The 20,215-nt window shown below is 41.1% G+C and overlaps 1 protein-coding gene and 1 long non-coding RNA gene across 5 annotated transcripts in view; both read right to left on the bottom strand.

Annotated features, from left to right (window-relative positions):
- Window positions 1-2,614: 2,614 nt before the first annotated feature.
- LOC111948995 lies at window positions 2,615-6,288 on the bottom strand. Of its 3 annotated transcripts, XR_002874999.1 has the most exons (6): window positions 5,935-6,288; window positions 4,969-5,197; window positions 4,681-4,840; window positions 4,386-4,466; window positions 4,132-4,288; window positions 2,615-3,091 (listed from the first exon to the last, which is right to left on the bottom strand). It is a non-coding gene; the product is annotated as an uncharacterized LOC111948995 (long non-coding RNA). The 3 variants fall into 3 exon arrangements; XR_002874998.1 differs by lacking the exons at window positions 4,681-4,840; window positions 4,969-5,197; window positions 5,935-6,288 and having other exon boundaries at window positions 4,386-4,596; XR_002875000.1 differs by lacking the exons at window positions 2,615-3,091; window positions 4,681-4,840; window positions 4,969-5,197; window positions 5,935-6,288 and adding an exon at window positions 3,980-4,027 and having other exon boundaries at window positions 4,386-4,596.
- A 3,140-nt stretch (window positions 6,289-9,428) lies between these two features.
- znf385d (zinc finger protein 385D) overlaps window positions 9,429-20,215 on the bottom strand; it is a 112,557-nt gene continuing 101,770 nt past the window's right edge. Inside the window, exons 7-8 of one of the 2 annotated variants that reach the window (XM_023964621.1) lie at window positions 13,408-13,509; window positions 9,429-10,461 (exon numbers count right to left, since the gene is read on the bottom strand). In XM_023964621.1, the coding sequence (XP_023820389.1) occupies window positions 10,219-10,461; window positions 13,408-13,509 (345 nt within the window). In that variant the 3' untranslated portion in view covers window positions 9,429-10,218. Of the gene's footprint in view, window positions 10,465-13,407; window positions 13,510-20,215 lie in introns of both variants that reach the window. The other variant, XM_023964620.1, reaches the window with a different exon arrangement.

Genomic DNA, 20,215 nt, shown 5'->3' with positions numbered 1-20,215 from the left:
CCGTGTTATCGACATCATGTGTGTTGTCTGCTGTGCAGGTCGTTTTTATGTTATAGTAAAATAGACCTCTCAGTCCAAATGTACTTTCCAATATGGATTATGATCGATTTATGTTATTTCCATACGATTATTCATTGGTGTAGGCCAGATCAACATCAGAACTAGAAATTAAACGGAGACGACAAAATGACAAAATCTTCTTCATTCCAAAGGGGAGAGTATAATATTTGGCAGTAGGCCTGCACAATATACCGCAAATTTATCGTTATCGCGACATCAAGCTGTGCAATATGCATACCGCAAAAGACGGCGAAAATCGCAATAAATGGTTACCTCAAATGTGCAAAAACAAACTCATGGCAGCCTGAAATAGTAACCCAAAGAAATTAATCCCTTTATGCATTTAACCAATCGGAAGGACCCGTTTACCTTGTTGATCAATCAGATGAGCCCTTTTATGTTTGATGTTTGCCTCCTACGTCGACGAGGGTCATTTGGAGTATAATTTTTAAACTGTTGCAGTGAAATGGAAATGATGTTTTTGGTTGTTTGGCTATTTGTTTATACACCGCAAATTATATCGTTATCGCGATATTAATCACCAATATCGCATATCGCGAGTTTTCCTCATATCCGGCAGCCCTATTTGGCAGTTAACCTAATTTTTTTGTTGTTCCTTATTTAATAGTAAAACATTATCATGTTAATTAATTAGTAAAAGAATAACTACAAACATTGTATTAAGCGTAAAAATGCTTTTGTTGTATTTCTTTTAAAGACAAATAAATTACCAGCTTGTATACTTGATATGTTTCTGTGGCTTCAAACATATTTTCCCAAACCAAACAAAAGGTTTTCCCTAAATTCACTCATGAAAGTTTAGCCGCAGAAGTGTTTTTCTTTTTTAAATACGTCTTCACTGCTGGAGGCTGGAGTTGTGTATAAAACTCATTAAAATCAATGTAGGCACTCCTTTGAACGAACGGAAAGGAAAGTTAATATTTGTTAATTTACATTTTCTGCAGTTTTTTTTTACCTAAAACATGGATCCTATTGATAGTTAGGTCAGTTCACCCCACATGGCCCAAAATTAAAATTTCTTGACTATCTGATAATTGTTGCTCTAAAAGTGTAAACTGATAAAGTGTTTAATTAGAAAGTAAACTCAAAAAGTGTCTGATGTCACCGTAAACAGGCACACTCACCTGTGATGATGATTAGAAGACGCACCTGAGTCTATCATGGCTTCTTCTTCTTTTCCCTCTCTTCTTCTTCTGTGGTTTGTTGGCAGTTGGCAGGCAGCTTGTTGGTGTGTTGCTGCCACCAACCAGTCTGGAGTGCTGATCAGGACCCCCCCCCCCCCCCCCAACTCTTTTTTTTTAAAACCTTTATTTACTCAGGAAATGTCCCATTGAGATTTAGAATCTCTTCTTCAAGGGGGTCCTGGCTAGAGGGAAGCAATAAATTACATTCACAATAAAAGTGTAAACAAGTATAACGTAAAATACATAAAAATGAGAGAAATTTGAAACAGGTACAGTTTAAAGTGACTTTCTCCTCCAAACTCTGGATTTAAAAATATTCAGAGTAATTTTATTTCATTTCCAGCTTTTTTGTATGTGGAAGGGGCAGAAAAGACAAAAGCCTTTTTTCCCAGTTCTGTACCAGCACATGGAACAGCGAGCAACTCTTTCTCCACCCTTCCTCAGTGCCAGTCTAACATGTCATGGAGTGAGTCCTATCTAGTGCGAGATTATTTAGTGCCACGGATTCTAAAAGCAATTCGGACGCCATGGTCACTACTTTTTTTTATTTTTTTCAAATGGACATGGAGTCACCGAATTCACAAAATGAAAATGTAATGTAGTAGTCTTCCACAACGACTACTTATCAATCCACTGTGTTCTGATGATGAAAACGTTGATAGTTTATTACAAGAAAAATACATTTAAAAATATGTTCGCAAAAAATGTTTAGACCCATAGGAAAAACCTGTTGCTCATATGTTGCTTGATCTCATCTCTTGAGATCAGTTTGAGCGTCTCATATTCGTATCATTCTGTGATCATTTGCTTCTTAACTCTTGCTCCTAAGGGTCCCTTAGGAGCAAGAGTTAAGCTATAATGAGAAAAGACATCACTGAGACAAATGAGGTTGAGTTGAGACAACGGTTTGAGCAATAATTAAGAAGTGGGAGAGACGAATCTAAGACGCTCATGAGACAAATCTGAGAAGAATGAGTCCTAAAAGAGATCTCATCATTGTCTGTCTGATGTCTCTTTCATGTCTAAGTCATTTCTCTTAAATGTCTTACCAAAGCCGTTAATGAGAATGATATTTGAGATATATTTGAGAAAGAAAAGAGAATTTATTTTTATAGCAATGGTCGCCAATCCTGGTCCTCAAGGGCCACCATCCAGTAGGGTTTAGATGTTTCTTTGCTCCCCAGATGTGAATCAACAGGTGATTAACCACATCCTGCAGAACTTGAGGAGGCAATTCAACCACTGCAGCAGATCTGCTGGAGCAGGAAAACAGCTAAAACATCCAGAACAGTGACCTTCAAGGACCAGGATGGGAGACCACTGATATACAGTAACAGTAAAAACAATACTAAAAATGTAAAAGCTTTACACTTTATTTGGGCAGCACCATCATCAGTACAGCATTTGAATTGTGGTAGCAGTATTACACATTTTTTAAAATATTAAATGCATTAAGTACATGAACTGTGGCGTACTAAATGTGGCTGACATGATGGTAAAGAAAACTTCCTGATTTTAAACAACAAACACACTGACAGCACTGCTGAGGTACAAGGAAAAAAACAAGATTATGTAACCACGTAAAAAAGTACCTGATAAAAACATTCTCTGAAACTTGCAGACTATCAAATCCATGAACCAATTTGAGAACCAAATTAAGATAAAAAATAAGAAAAAAGATGGAAGAGAAACCAGTCTGCATACTGTAGATCATAGCAGTGGCCTTAGAACCTGCACTGCCCTACATTTGCTGACAACGGCTTTCTTGAGCTTGGCCTCTTCAATTTGTTCCCAACCAGGTAGAGTGGCACATCACAGGACATCAGCTGTAAGACAAGAACATTAAAATCTGGCATGAGTAAATTGATAACAGACAGCACATAACAAACAAAGATAACACTTCAAGCTAGAAGCAAATTGTAGTTTTATAAAAGCAGCTGCATAATGCTACCACAAGATTACGTTTCTGTCATCCCTAAAAGCAGCCACACGTCGCTAGAGAGGACATCTGTTTCAGTTAAAAGAATTGAAATGCAGCATTCTATGGGCATTAACTATTTAACAAATAAGGTTCAAATCTGTTTCATTTCATTTTTCATGATACAGTCCAGATCAAACATTTAAGAAATGATCAAGTCTCATTTTGCATGGTTGGCTCTTAACAAGGGAAAAATAATACCCATGTCTTAATTGGGACGCTGAGGGCTGATCGTGTCAGACGGCAAACTGTGGAAGAAGGTATTTCAACACATATATTGTGTTGTGTTATATATATAATTAATAATATGGTCAATATTTTTTGGATTGTTCAGAATATTTCCATTAGTTTTTTAAAGTAGAGCACTTTGGCTTAGGTCTTTGTTCTGTTTGAGACTGAAGAATTACCACTTAGTGGTACAAAAGTAAAGGTTGGAAAAAAGTCTGTTACACTAAGAAAACTTCATAAAGCCACCCTTTAAATTGTATTTTATATTTCTTTTACTGTGACACAATCTTACTATTTAAATCAAATTACCCCAAAATAAGGATTTTCAAAGCTAAATTTTAGGTTAGCCAGGGCTGCTCATTCCTGGTCCTTGGGATCCATCACCCTGACTGTTTTCTAGATCTCCAAGCCCTGCTAGCTGTTGATCAGCTCAACCAGATGTCTCCACATTCTGACTGAATGAACACACCTGGTCCAGGTAATCAGCAGCAAGCAATTCAGTGAGAGTTGGAAAACAGGCAGGCTGGTAGATCTCAAGGACCAGGGATGAGCAGCCCTGAGTTAGATTAATACAAGATTAATTAGAATAATTAACTGCAGGTCATGATTAACTAACCACACCCAAAAATGAATCGCATGACAGCACTCATAAATATGTACCTTTGCAGAAACTCCAGGGTTGAAGCCAGCTCAGTTGGATAATGACTGTTAAAGCAGAAGTAGCTTCTGAACATCAGGCACAGTGCTGCAATGTTGTTGTGTACGATGGAGCGGTCCCAACTCAGCATGAACCTCCTTGGGGAAAAGCAAGACTGTCCTAAAGAAAGAACAATGGATAAAGTAAACATGTCACTCATGTACAGTGTACAAAGACAAAACCTTTAGAATAATTTAACATTTGAAACTTTACTTACCACATACAATAACAGTTGGAGTCAACGGCACCTGCTGCAGCTGGACCTCGTCTGCATCTTCTACAAGAACATGGCATCCTCCTCATTAAAGTAGCAGAGCAGAAGAAAGCGCATCTCTTTAACATCTCATCTCTTCTGAGCAGCCACTCTGCTCTCCCCGCATCATCTGCAGCCTTTTAGAGTCTGGAAAACCGTCTTGCTTTCATCATTTCCGCAACAAGAGTGCAAACCATTTCCTTCCTTAGTCTTGGGCCAGGTCTCTTTCCCCTCTGCACAAATTCCTCAGAAAACTTACTCCATGGAATTTCAAAGCTGTCCTCCCAGTCAATGTACGTACAGTCCTTGGCTTCTGGAAGATGTGGATGACAAACTTCTCGGTGACAATAACAAAAGTGATGATGATTGTGTTGGTGAGGTCTCAACAGATGACGATGTGCTGTTCTCTGGCGTTTGGTCTGCAACAAAAAACAAACAAACAGTATAAGTGTATTAAGTTTACACTGTACTGTCAGTGTGTTACCCATTCATATTCATATCCACTTCTGTGCATTACAAAAACTCATTTGTAATGTTTGACACTCACATTTCAATTTCCAGAAAGCAAGACGTTTCCGGGCTTGAACAGGTCTCAAAGCTGGCAGCAAGTCAGCCTCTTCTATGAATCGTAGATCCTCATACAACTCCATTTATTCCAATGGACTGCAAATGTTCTTCCAGGATGTCTTTTGTGGCTCTGGTAGGACCTCCATAATGGCAGTGTGGAGGAACATGGGTTCTGATTCACTCATTTTCACGTGTAGAATTTAGATCACCTTGAATCAGAGAGGCGAAAAAAAAAACGTGTACACACATTTTATACAGCACAAATTAAGATCTGGAAAGGTTTTTAAATATGATTTATATGATTCACTAAAATCCTCGTACATATCAGTGTTGACATTTGTTGGCTTAGCTACATCTGTGCTCTCTAAACATCTCCACCACTGACAGAGGGCTGAGAACATGTTTCCCTAATATGCATACTTAAATTTTCAGATTATGCTTTCTAGACATGTGAGCAGTTAATGATGACTTCACTTTAAACACATGTCCATAACCAGTTTCAAAAGATGATGTCACGTGCCAGGCCAAACGTCTGCAAGATGATCTTTCAAACAAGAAAAGGCGTTTAGCGTAAAAATGCATTGAAACTGCACATTTTGAAGTTTGCAATAATGGAAATGGTCTGTGGTGTCGTCACACTGTGAATGGACGAACCCTGCAGACCCTTAACTGAAGAGCAAAATGTCTTCCAACAGTTACTTAGCACTCACGCGTTTGGAAAAATATCGAGGCTCATTCCTGTAAACTCTGCACCGCAAATAACACTTCAATATGTCTATTTTTTATTGCAAAAAGTAAAAGTTATCCTTTTTAAAATTTAATAATTACTTATACAGCCACAGCCACCGCGAGTAGCCCAGACGTCTGCAGTACTGGCGGAGCTAGCTTAAAACACCTTTAGCATTCAACTGAGTTCAGAGTTGGAGGAAAGAAATCACAAACTTACCGTGCAAACTTCAAATATTTTACTTGAATCTTTTCTAGACAAGCAAAAAAAAAAGTTGGAGATTCATCCCACGGATTGTTAAAACGCAGAAAAAATACGATAAACGGTCGTCAAAAGTCTCTCGTTCTCTGCACTTCTCCCGCTTGCAGATTCCGGCCCGTTGGTGACGTCAACCACAGAGTTTTCCCTCCCACTGTGATCAACCAATCAGAAATCTGTGTCAAGTGAGGCTGTGATACAGTTTAAAATTCAAATCGGGTTACTCCAGGCTTCTGTTTGTTCAATATGATGCAGACTAAGATCAAGAAAAAAGAAAATATTTTCAGCTTGTAAGGCTGCATGAAGGGGGATTTTTAAAGACAAAGATAAATGAACTCAAACTGAACCCCATAAATCTGTACCGCCCTAAAGTTGATTTATTAATTTGATTATTTTTATTTATGTATTTTATTTGTTTGTTTCAAATCTATTGTTTGTTCACTTTAAGGTGATCCAAATTTGATCCCAAATGTCCTTTATTTAGTTCAGACATCAATGTGTTAAATGTTTTATACCCACCAATATATAAGTGTGCGTATATGCACTTATGCGTGTATGCATGTGTGCCAGTGCATGCGTGTGTTTGTGTTTAACTAAACCTAGCATCATTAACCCAACATACATTCTTCTTCATTTATGTTTATCTAAGCAGTCAAAAGAAAAGTTTATTAAATCGACACTGCAACGTTGTCTTGAAATTTCATGTTTTTTAAAAAGTTTCAAAAATATGTCTTTTGAGGACATGACCGTCTTAATGATTTAACTTTTTTTCTCTTGAAATTGTAATTGAGTTATATAAATGTGTAAGCAATAGACAACTTTTTTAAGTTGAACATAAAATAAATAAATAAATATTATTTTCTAGAGATGAACTATAATGGTGTCATCCTGAGACTCATTTTAGGGCTTGTACTACTCTCATTTTTCTTTTTGCTGAGACAATAAAAAAAAGGCTAAAACAAGATCTAAATTATTGAGCAACGAGAGACAGAACCATTGATGTCTTTCACTGAGACATAACTGAGATAGGAATTTGAAGTAAGGATATCCAATTGAGACATACTTGAGCGCAACATAATATGGCTCATTTTTCTCTTAATTGAGATCTGGAGAAGAGACAGTTGTGAGAGAATTTTGAGATCTCAAACAGTGCTCACTGTGAGACTTATTTCTCAGGAGAAATGTTTGAGAAGAATGAGAAAAGCAGTTTAGTCTCAAACAGTTCTCATTTATGTCTAGGAGACGTAAATGTGACAGAAACGAGATCTCATCTTCAGTTTTGCTTTGCTATGGGGATGCAATGCATTGTGGTTTTTATTTGCCAATCTAGTGAGCATTGATGCACGCTGGCTTTTCTTAGGGGAAAAATTGTATAGGGCACTCGATTTTGGAATTGTAGAGTCAGATTGCTGTACAAAACGGCAAACGCCCCAAATAGTGTTCTATGTAGGGAGTAGTGAAGGAATTCTGACCCAAACGCTGTATTTGTTTTCTTCTTCTTCATGGGTTTCATTTGGTGCATGCTTAAGGTGCGTGACTGCTGTCTACTGTGCAGGAGTGTTGGTCGGGGTGGGGGACTAATTACAAAAAAAAAAAAAAAGAAAGAAATACTAGATTCAGTCTTAAAATTAAGGGTATCATCCCTTTTACCTAAACTAGCTTTTAAAATACATACTGTTGGACAATAATTCTTCAAATCAAACCGATTTTGAAATCATACAATAAAAAAAAACATATTTTTTCACTTTCAAAGTATCTCCCTGTGAGTCTGTTGTTATCGAAGGGTTTTGACGACAGAAACGTCAGGCTTCACACCGACTTTCTCTGACTACATCTATGAATAAATTCTCACCGTTTTGACTCAGAGGCTCACAAACACTCCGATCGCCACACGTGTGAATAATTCACAGCTCGGGTCACATCACACTGCGGCGCGTCGGCTAAATCTGTCCTCTCTGAAAAGCTCACGTTTTACCTCTAATTAGTCATGAAAGCCGCTTTGACGGCTCCCAGCTGCAAGCGTGACCTCAGTCAGGCGACTCACAGACCAAGCAGGGTTTGGAGAGGCCGTCGGTTCGAGCATCGCCTGCTGAAAAGTTTCACACGACATGTGTCACCAGGACATCAGGCAAATCGTGCTGTCGCCAATCGCAGCAGGCAGGTAAGAGTCCACCTGTCGGCTCCAGGCTCCACACACATGGATGAAAGCTGTTCACTCCGCCCCACAGGAGGGAACCACAGAACGCTGAAACACAAGGATGCCTGTGCAGACTTTGATTCCAATAAAAACTTCAGACCCGTGACGGTTTTTAGTTCGTGAGGTTTTTACCACCAACAAAAACCTGATGCCGGCTGAAAAATCTGCAGAAGCCCAAGAACATCAGGAAGACCTTCATTTTTTACAGCTCCGAATAAGCAAAATAAATCTAAATAATAAGTACATTTGTCTACTTTTTTTGCCTCGTTTGTTGTTTTTATCCATTTGTCTTATTATACTTAACAATGAGGAGCTTTAATTTGACAATTCCTCCATCATTCTATTGGTTCTGACAAATCCAAATCCAAACATTCCTCAGTTTTTGCATCCTGCTTTTTCCAAACGAGCTGCACAATCTCCTCACTCGAGCTGGTGTCATTTGTCTCACAGTCAGTTAAAGTAGTAAAAAAAAGACCTATCATGATTTTCACGTGTTTCAAGCTCACGCCGTGTTCGTTAGTAGATGGAGAATTCCCTATTTATACTTCCTTAGTCTTCCTCTCGTTTTTTCACAATTTAAAATTTTCACAGATGTGATGAACCGCGTTAAGACCACGGAAGCAGTTGTGCAAAAGATAAAATCAGTTATAAAACACAAAAGCTGATCGCTAAACAAAACAGTCTAAACTAAACTGGGCATTCCTGACCTTAAATCCTCCGTCTCAGTGAGGAAAAAGTCCTAAAATTAAACCAGATGAAGAAACCTCAAAAGAGGGATCCTCTCCCAGGACGGACAGGTGATGTACCAGAACTCTTAGCTTATCTAACTCTACAACTACATGTTTGAATAGTGCAGCAGATGGGCCTCATGGTGTTGGGGGGGCGGCCTCGGGCGTGAGACAGGCCAGAGGTAAGGTCACTTCTGTTTGAACTCCCACAAAAAACTCTACGAAAACGTTACTGGTCCAAATCTCGGACCCAAACTCCCCTCCTTTTATCGCATAGGATGGTTGCTGTTGGACGGGCTGCAGTGCGATCGATCGTCCAAGAAGACGAGCTGATGCGTTCATGGTCGTGTCAGCTGGGCGGTAAAAGCAGAACTTCATTTGTAAAGCTATTTCAAGAAAAAATGTCATTTATTCGATGGTCTCCTGTTAATAAAATGTTGCCACTATTATAGCGTTTTAATCTATGCAAATGTCTTACAGCACATGTGCTTGTTGCGTGTTTGCGCCTGTGTGAAAGTGAAGAGCGGATGCAGTAACAAATTAAGACTTTTATTTGAAATTGTTCACCTTTAAGACACCGACATTTAACACAGACGAGGCTTTGTGGTCCTTCTGACGGTCAGTGATGATGTGCATCAACTGGGATGGCTTTGAACGTATGGAAACGCACACACACACACATGCACACACATATGCACACACACATACGCACACACATTGATATGAAGGAATGGACGAAATAAAAGAGAGACACACATTACAGCACACTTACATCTAACACAGTCTAGCCATCTAATGTAGACTTGAACAGAGGAGGAGCTTAAAGTGCATCCAGGAACAGAGGGGGCGTGGCTTGTGTTCCGAAGCTTTTGCTGGAATCCTGACTGCATGGAGGAGTCCAGCGTTGCCGCTACAAAGCAGCAGCTTCCGGCACAAACTTCCGATCTTTTTGTTTAGAGCCCCGAAACCCACGCTTGTTCGTTTGTGACATCACAGAGACAGACTCCGCCCCCTCCTGGTCCTGACCAGGATGAAGCAGGTGGAGAAGAAACGGATGGCTGAAGTCCACAAATGCAACTGTAGCTTTACAAATGCACATCCCCACCATGTTCAGCACAAACGGCACCTTAAATCTGGACATAATTACACTGCATAGTTCACAGGGTTGGCTTTGTACATTATTGCAGAATGGTGTGGGTTTGAGTCCGGGTGGCACAGACAGCGCGTGGAGTCCGGCGGTCATATTAGAGGGGGGAGGTGGTCCAAACTGAGTGAAGGACTTCAAATGCATAGTGCATAGAATGGGGGACCCACACGCCTTCAGTAAGGAGCGAAGAGGACAGGCGGATGGGAGGTCCTGACAGGCCCGGGGGCCGGGCGAAGCAGTGCAGCCGGAAGGGTCTGCGTCTGAAACAGGCTGGGGGCGGGCGTGGGATTGGGGGCGGGGTTTGTGCGCTGTGCGAAAGAGTTTCCAAGGGCGGCGGCCACTGCTGCGAGCTGAGCCGGAAGGATCTGGGCGGTCAGGGGCCGACAGGGACGCTCCTTCCCCAAAATCAGCTTGATCTGCTGGAGAGAGAGAGACAGTCAATTCAGAGGAGGAGCCGCGGCGGCGTGCAGATCCAACGTGCAGCCGAGCTGCGTCTGCCACAATCTCTGTTTTTGAGTCTAATGGAGCAGAAAGATGTCAATAAATATCACATGAATGAATGAGAAGCCTCTATAGAAAAACAAATCCTGTTTTCTCTTTTCTAGTTCAACCGTCCGAACAGAAAGAGGATTTGTTGGGGGGGGGGGCTGAGGACAACAAAATAAACTGCAGATCCCAGTGGCATGAACAGCCATCCGTCATTCCAGAGCCAATGTGCACAGCTGATGATAAAACTAAAGAAACTAAAGCTGGTGTCACTGGAGGAGCCCAGGAAACAAGGAAATGCTGCTGAAGCCACATTTTATTCTTCATAAAAACCCAATAAAGTCTTTAAATAGATATTTTACGTGTAATTTTGAATGGTTCGAGTAATGCGGCTTCCCTCGGTCAGACATGCCACCTCACTAGGTTGGGGAATATAGACCACGATGCATTTTTGCAAAAAACGTGTATTTAAATGAATTTAAGGTTTTCATCACGTCTAAAGCCTCAGTCCCAACTGCGCTTGCGGGTGGACATGCACAACCGGTCGTAGTGAGATGCCGGCGCGTCGTATATCTTTTTTTTTAACCCCCCCCCAAACCACTATGGACCATGTGATAAGTGTGCGCTCCTTGCTGCAGCCTGTCAGTTGGAAACCAGAGTGTAGTGTGTGTGGCCGTCCCACGGGACGCTTAGCTACCACGTGCATTGGCCCCTCACCGTGCATTCGGTGAGGGGCCAGTACTGACACCTTACTAACGACTAGAATGGTACGTTCCACTTTCATGAAAAAGTCATTCGTCTTTTGACTCCAAACTCTGAGGAGAAGTGGGGTTTTCTGCAGCCTGACAGCATCCCCGCATCCTCTCAAAAGGCTGTAAATCAGGGAATCTCGGTTACCCCCCCTGACTGATTCCTACGTGGACCTGCGTCTCCATCCTCCTGCTGTTTATGACGTTTGTTCTGGATTCAACCTTAGAGATCTGTTATTAATGACCCACAACCTTCTTCCTGTCTCAAATTGTGCTTCCTTTTCTCATATTTAGGGGAGGCAGGGACAGGACTGGGTGTCTTTCAAGCAGCGGTCATAAAAATGAGAGCATGGAGGCTGAGAGCTGCCCCCCCCACGGAGAGCTGAGGGGGTCACGGAGCTAAATGAGATGGTAAACCAGAGCCAGACGCTCCAATATATGCCAGAAAATAATCGGGAAAGCTGTGTTCTGCTTTTGTGTGGGTTTGTGTTCTGCACATCTAGATTAGCAGAATAAATCATTTAATAAAACAAACGTGTTTTTGTTTCTGCGATGAAGAACCTGCAGAGCCACAACACAAACTTCTAGGACAGAAAAGCCTGACAGGGTGAGAGGTCACCAAAGGGATCTGGATTAATCTTCTGCATCAGTGAAGGAAAAGCGACGCTCTCACAGCCCCAGAATGGCGGCGGCGGCGGCGGCGGTTGTCACGGGTTATCAATCACAGAGTCAGGCATCAAAACCCAACGGGGAGCATTCCTTACTCCGCACTCATCAGAGACGCTCCCCTCCGTTAACTCAGTCAATGATGGGTTTCAGGAAAAAGTAATTTCCCCCTCACTGCTAACCCTTCTGCTCGGCAAACAGCAAGTGTGATGAATGCCACTTTATTCTGCCTTTTGGAGGATGAAACGCTCCTTTATCTTTTTCATGAAGCGTCTCTTGGATCCTCCAATCATCCGACAGAACTCTTTCAAACGTTCACGCCAAAAGCGGATCGCTCTACTCCCAGGCAGTGTGACACGGCCGCTACGGCGTTTTGCATGGACAGGTGAAAAAAGTGAGGAAAGTTGTGGTCTTTACGTGAAAATATCACAGATGTATCATGAATGAACCACGTTAAAAACCCCAGAAGAAGTAAGAATAAACCACGGAAAGAACACATCAATATTGCACTGTTTATATGCAATTTATTAGTGATTTGTGCGTCAATCATGTCATTTGAATGTGATATGTGTGGCGTATACGCAAAATAAAAGTTATCAGGGTTACATGCGTATATAGTCCGTTAGATCTACTTGGAATAGTCGTGGAAAGCCACAAATTTGCATCTTGTAAAAATCGTCAAAATCGTTTACGTAATAATTGCATTTAAACTACGATTAATGTGCGTAAACTGCATAGTTCACAACTGACCAAAGATTCTGAACAGCTCAAATCCACGTAAAGACCCGTAAAACGGACTTTTGCACACATTGACGAACCCAAGAAGCACTTATGAATTACGTATTTTACATGTGTGGAAAATACGCAAAACATAAGTATTGGACGTGGAACACGGCCTTTAACCCCTGTGCTATCTTAGATGACCCCCCCCCCTCCCCTTCCATTGACGTGTTCTCCCTACCATGACAAAGGTGGATAAAGGTGGAAAGATTTCATGTAATCCATGGACACCAGTGAAGATCACAAATCATTGAAGAAAAAAGGTTCAGAGCACTGTCTAGTGGGTCTAGATGACCCAACTCCCAATGTTATAGTACCTAAGATAACACTGGGGTTAAGCATGTTTCAACAGTCATTCATTTTCGCAGTCTCAGTTTTACGGCTCTTCCTGCCATTCGGAATAAGTCGACATTTACAATCCCCTCTGAGCAGCAATCGATTCAGGGCTTTGGTCCCTCCACACCAACCTTTCCCTGCAGTCATTTCTGCCGATAAAATATCCGCTTTTTGTGCTCTCTGCACAGATTTTTAAGAAAAGCAGAAATGGGAGAAACCTACAACCAGGATCTGAAATATCAGGTTCCCTGAGGAGGAGAGGAGTCTCAAACATGAGTGAGTCAGTGTGGCTGTTGTGTTGACACCAGGCGGTGCTGCTGATGGCTGAGGAGTGCACTGACTCACCGGCTGCTTGCTCTGGCCTTTCTGCGGTTTGCTGTAGGGGCTGTACTTGGGTTTGGCCGGTTTACCTGCCGCTCGGTCTTTGTGCCGCCTGCTGCTGATGTGCTGAAAGCCAGAGAGACGAGATCGGAGTGAGGCGTGGCGCTTCTGTGCAACCCTCAACAGAAAAAGTCGTCTTTGTTTTCCTTTTCATGAGCGGGTTTTTAACACCACCCTCTTGGCTGTACAACACGACTCAAAAACCCAAAAGTTGACAGTGCTCAGTGTGTTAATCTGCTTTTCCACCTTTTTGAGTGGTTGATTTTGTAACCAAGGCAACAAAAGAATTAAAACATCTTCAGATCTGTCTAGGTTTGTTAAAAGTCACAGGAAAAAAAACAGAATCAAACACTTTCTGACAGGGAACTTTAATCTGGTCCTCAAAACTTTTTTTTTTTCGTTTGTCACATTTTCACCTTATCACCTTGTGTGTGTGTGTTTGTGTGTGTGTGTGTGTGGGGGGGGGGTGACCCATGATTCTCAAATGACACGTAGACTAAAAACCTGAATTTTTCTCTGAATTTTGGATTAATTGCACTAAATGCAGTTTCCCCCTGAGCTTCTGTCCCCTCTCCGTTCAGTGAGGAGCCTGAAGGTTCTCCTCAAGTTCCACCAAGACTGTATCAGAGAACTGGACCGAGCGAACGTGACCTGCTTCTGCCTCCAACAGTTTTTATACTAAAACAAGATCTAGTGCGATACTTTCTAGTGCCCTGGATTTTAAAAGCAATTCGGCCGCCATGCTCACTATTTTTTTCCTTTTTTATTTCAAATGGCGAATGTGACGTAATCGATTCTTACGAAAGGAAAATCTCGTTGATTTGAGCGTTTTGCGACGACCATTTATAAATCCCATGAGTTCTTAAGATGTAACGTTGATGGTTTATTTAAAAAATACATTCAAATTTACACTTTTTTTTCTTTTTTCAAAAACTGTTTAAACGCAATACATTGCTGTTTTTATTTGCCAATCTAGTGGGCATCGATGCACACTGGATTTTAGCAGAGACTTCTGGGAAGTGTTTAGAATTGTAGATTCAGACCGCTCTACAAAAGGGAGAAAGCACTATATAGTGAGTAGTGAAGGAATTCAGACATGGTAACCAGTGATTGGTCCAAGTCAGTCTCTACGGCAACCACTCTTGCCAATCAGTAGTGAGCTTGTTGGAAGGCCACCCCCCCCTTCCACTTGAAAGCACACCACAGGAAATCTGTCAAACGTTTTGAACGTTGGACGTGGGGGCCGACAGGCTCCGCCTATTTTTAATAGAGGCATCTGATTGGTCAGTTTATAGCGCGAACAACAGAAAAAAATTAATGTTGGCTTTTTGGAAGAAAAAAAGCATGCATTTTGGCAGATGAAAAAAAAACAGATTTGGTTTGGATGTTTGTTTCATAAAGAATGTAAAGCTAATGTCTTTGACCTTCAGACCCACTCTGATCATCTGTTGAGCTCTTTTTTTCCTACGGTGTTTTTCCGTCTGCTCCTGATTCACAACGATTTGAATGAAAAAATATTCAGAAATGAAACATTTTAGATCAATTGTCTTTATCTGTGTCCTCCATCGTCAGAAAAGAACATGTTTAAAAAGATCCCTTTTCATCAGAGTGGGTCTTTAAAAGTCAAACAACATAAATGGACGAATGGAAAGACCTGCAGAGATTCCTGCTTCAGCTCAAACTTCTGATCACCAGATCCAAATATTCCAAAACTCCACTTTGACTCTAAATCAGGGGTCTGCAACCCAAGGCTCCGGAGCCACTCCTTTATTCCTGCATGGTTCTTTGGCTTTGAAGGAAGAAAGCAAAAGAAATTGAATAATTATAATAATAATGATTTAGTTTATTAAGGTTTAATCTTAATATAAGCACATATTATTACTGTTCAAGGGCAAGGTTAATAAAGTATATAATTATAATGATAGAATGATATAATTAGAATTAGTCATGATGATAGAAAATTTGACTTTCTTCAATTTGAGTAAATCCTCAATAAGAATCAGGATGTATCTTATTTTGAAAGGAACCCATTTGTGCTACTATCAAGAAAAATATGTTACACATGGAATAAATATATAACACTTTTATAGTTCAAGTATTGAACATTTGAAAGCTACATCTCATAAATGAATGCTCACCAAAACATAAATAGTGTATTTTGGTAAAAGGCAAAGTTGGAATTTGCGTCTCGCTGGATCTTGGTCCATAAAAAACACTGATCACTTCAGGGTTAAAGGTTGCAGACCCCTGCTGTAGAGAAAAACTCTAAAGATTTTGTCCAGACAAGGATTTACCCCCCAGAAAGGACGTATGGAAAAGGAAAGAACTGGCTGTTTTAAAGTTTTTCTCCTCCCTGTGACGGTTCATAATTGATGCCATCTGGAGGTTTTTGTGGAACATAAATAATAATAATAAGAAAAAAAAACAAAGTCCAGATGATAGAAGTGGATTTCCACAAATGTGAGGTCCACTCTGCATCTTCTGTTAGACATCTCTGTAGAAACATCATCATATTCTCTGGGATGTTTTACTGCATCAAACTGGAGCATCAGCTTTACAAGTGATGAGTCGTGTATTAAAAAAACAGACTAATGACGTCGTATTATCAAAGCTTGAGTTGCTGCAATTGTCAGGTTTTCCTGCAGAGGAACTCCGCTTCAGAAGGTTCTCTGTGGCCTTGAAGCCCCCATTTGTTCGGACCACGGAAAGGAACTGTGTTGTCTTCAGTTGAAGGAAAGCCAACGGCGTGCCGCTTGCTTTCCAGGCCCTAAACGGTTTGTGAACAGCTTCCCATCGATGCTTCTTATTTCTGCAGCATCCTGTCCTAACCGAGCATCCCGTCATTCCCGTGAAGGTGGCTTTAATTAAGACCCACTTTTACAGGAAAGCGGTCTTTTATGTCAAAATGTCAGTTTAACAACACAATTTGTTACGCCTAAGAAAGGGTGCTGTATATATGTTCATGTTTAATCTCAGAAACAGAAAATCCCCTGAAGCAGCTCCCTGCACAAGTTACCATGGCGATGTACCCCAGAATAAGATTCAGATATCAGGATGGCTAGAAAAAAAAATGCCTTCAAGTGCCATGAAGAGGTTTAAAAGCAGCACATCGTGGCTTTCTACTGTGAAAATGACACTTTTTTAACAATCCACGCGTCCCACCCTCTGCAGAACTTAGGCAAAGAAAAATGTGGACTTATTGTTTGGAAAAATGAGAAATTAATGTGCCACAAACAGTTCAGGGCTTTTTTTTTTTTAATCCTCCAACTCCAGAAACGATGAAGACTCTGCTTTGACTTTTCCACGTTGGAAAGTGGTAACTCAATTTTCCCCATTTGTCATGAATGCATCACTATTAGCAAACTCTGTTCTGCACGGATCAATGAAAATCTGCCGGCACCTCTTTGTGGGCTGAAGCTGCGAGTCTGCAATGTTCCAGCGGTGACCTAGTTTGCAGTCCAGACGCCAGCGGTGATCAGCAGCTCTTCATTCTGCTGCTCAGACCCACTCATGGATCGCAGAACCGAGGCTAAGCTGACTCTTAGATGCACAAATCCAAACGTGTATTCATACAGTCACGCAAACAGAGATGTTTCAAACACAGGTAGGGAAATAAATGCACTCGTTTAGCTTACTCCCTCGCAAAAAAATGATGACATCACAGCGTGAGACACTCTGGGCTCCGAAAAAAAAGTTAAAATCCACCAATAAAACCAAAACTGTCTGGATTCTCCAAAAGAAGTTTTGAAATTCCCCTAAATTGATATGTCTCTGTATGAAAATAACTGCTGGTTGTATTGTTTTTTGCATTATTCTTGCTTGAATAATGAGAATTTTCAGATTTTTTTTTAATTGATTCCTGCAGTTATAAGGTGAACATCTGTTTGTTTATTGAATAATGAACTGGAATCAAATTTAAAAAAATCTGAAAATTCTCATGGGGGGCCACTAGACCTACAGCTTGGTGGCCTTTTTGAAACACACCACCGGCTTTGTCCTCAACCTCAACCCAAGTTTAATCAACCTTTGACCTCAGGAAGACGCCGCCACCTTGAATTCTCCGCCATTCAAATAAACAAATAAATAAATAATCACCTTTGGTACCTTCTACAAATGTCACCTCGTCGAGCATCATTGGGAAGCTACTTAAGAAAAAATCTTGGAATCAGGAGTTGTAGACTCTAAATGGGGTATGCATGGCGAGCTGGCAAAAGTGGCATTTCCCAATTCCGCACAGTTTTCAACAGAATGCTGTTAAAATGTAATAGCAGAATGAAGAGATATAACACTCGGAATGAACATATTAAGAATGTGGTTAGCAAAAACTTCTGTTGCCGAGGAAATCCCCCAAAAAGTGGTTGCTATGGAGATTCAAAAAAAACTGGCAGCCTTCATTTGGATTTACTATAATACATTTACTAAGTTATCTTTGTCAGCATCTTTATACAGCAACCTAATGCACAAACTGGCAAAAACTTGTATTTTTATGCTAATTTTCTTTACATAATTAGTTTCCCAAAGAGTGGGTAAAAAAAAGGGTAAAAGGATGATGTTGGAGACCAGAAATAAGAAAAACAAAGATTTACAAAAGACCAAAAACATGAAGAATTCAATAACAGTTTTTGGCTGAAGGGTAAAAACAGCCGCTTTGGCTCCTACTTATGAAAGGCTTCTGAAGCAGCCGAGGAATCTGGATAAACAAACTTTGTTGCATCGACACATTCAGAGATGTTCTCCAACCTCCAGCCGGTAAATAATTCAGCGAGGATGCATGTCGACACGTTTCTGCCGGAGTCTCTTCTGAGCAGAAACGAAAACCAAACCGTAAAATATAAAGGAAGTTATGGATGAAACCCTGAGGAGGTTTTAGAGGAGCGGTTCTGAGGTTTTTGCGGAAGACACACTGAAAATGATGTGCGTTTACAAGAGAGGAGGATTTATGGACCCCCACCCCCTGCAGGTGCCAGCATGCACAGTCAATTTAACCAGGGGTTAACCTGCAGCCAGTTGTAGGACCAGCTTCCTTCCCTTCATCCTTGCAACAACAAATTCTCCTTTTTACCGTTTGAAAGTTCCCGTTCTTGACGCTGACGGCGGACAAATCTGCACTCAATCTCCCAACGACCCCCCCCGGCAGCTCATTCCTATCTGACGGACACCACCCATGCTTAACAAACGTGGCTGCAGGCGGACGCTGAGCTACAGTGGAGCTGCAGGAACATGCAGGTTTTACTGTAACCAGGTTGGTATTTCATTGTGTCCTGATGCTTTGCTGGGGGGGTGGAAAGTTCCAGACGGAGCTGGCTGATCTATACCTTTAACCCTGGGGAGGGGGGCAATAGGATTTAGACAGGATAAAAAAATGAGTGTGTTTTCAAGTCCAGGCTGCAGCAGGAACCAAAAGTTAATGTTTTGGAAATTAGGTCCAAATGAGGATGTATTTGAGGACAATATTATCGCAAAAACAGTCTTTATAGGCCTAAAAAAACAAAACATTATTAATAATAATAATAATTCTGAATATGTTATTTAACATATTCTAAATATTCTATTACTATAGGACATAGAAAAGTTTAGTTTACATGAAGAGGAACTGAAAACACCAGAGGTCATCTTACTCAGACATTTTTCCAAATTATTTCAAGTTTTTTGTGGAAAGTTTGAGTTTTTTTTATATTTTTAATTCTCAATAAACAAACATATGTTCACCTTATAACTGCAGGATTTATCTATAGATAATTTCAATAAATGTGTTTTTTATGAGTACTCCCTGAAGCTGTGATGTTTGTGCACGTACATGCACGCCCACACACGTGCCTCATGCGTGTCTAAAGCTCAATCAAACAAATAAGACGCAAATTAATATATTTAAAGAAAAAATAAAACCTGTCAGCCAATCATCATCCTTGGTGTGAAGTACATCACTTGACTGACATTCATCTATATATATTACATATATATTGTTTATATACATATAAATATATTAAAATCAATGAAGCTGTGGAAAACCACCCTTGAAGCCAACGGGAAGCCACTTGCACAAGTGTCCATCAAATGTGGTATATACCAAGGTGATGCTCTGTCCCCACTGCTGTTCTGCATAGGTCTGAACCCCCTCAGTCAAATAATCACCAAGACTGGCTATGGATACCGACTCAGAAATGGGGCCACCATCAGTCACCTCCTCTACATGGATGACATCAAGCTATATGCGAAGAGCGAGCGTGACATTGACTCCCTGATCCACACCACCAGGATCTACAGTACTGACATTGGGATGTCATTCTGGCTCGAGAAATGCAGCCGGATGGTGACAAAGAGAGGCAAGGTAGTCCACACGGGAGGGGTCTCACTCCCAGAAGGAACAATAGCAGACATCGAGGACAGTTACAAGTACCTCAGAATTCTGCAGGCCAATGGCAACCTGGAGCAGGCAACAAGGAAAGCTGCAACAGCTAAATACCTCCAACGAGTAAGGCAAGTCCTGAGAAGCCAGCTCAATGGCAAGAACAAGACCCGGGCAATAAACAGCTACGCACTGCCAGTTATCAGATACCCTGCAGGAATAATAAGATGGCCAAAGGAAGAGATACAGACCACGGATGTTAAAACACGAAAGCTCCTCACCATGCATGGAGGGTTCCATCCCAAATCCAGCACCCTGAGACTGTATGCTAACCGCAAGGAAGGAGGCCGAGGACTAGTGAGCGTAGAAGCCACTATCCAGGATGAAACATCCAAGATCCATGAGTACATCAAGCTCAAGGCCCCA

Source organism: Oryzias latipes, chromosome 16, assembly GCF_002234675.1.
Source record: "Oryzias latipes chromosome 16, ASM223467v1".
Classification (NCBI taxonomy): Eukaryota; Metazoa; Chordata; class Actinopteri; order Beloniformes; family Adrianichthyidae; genus Oryzias; species Oryzias latipes.
The sequence above is the reverse complement of the archived record's forward strand: the minus strand, read 5'-3'. Positions and strand labels throughout refer to the sequence as shown.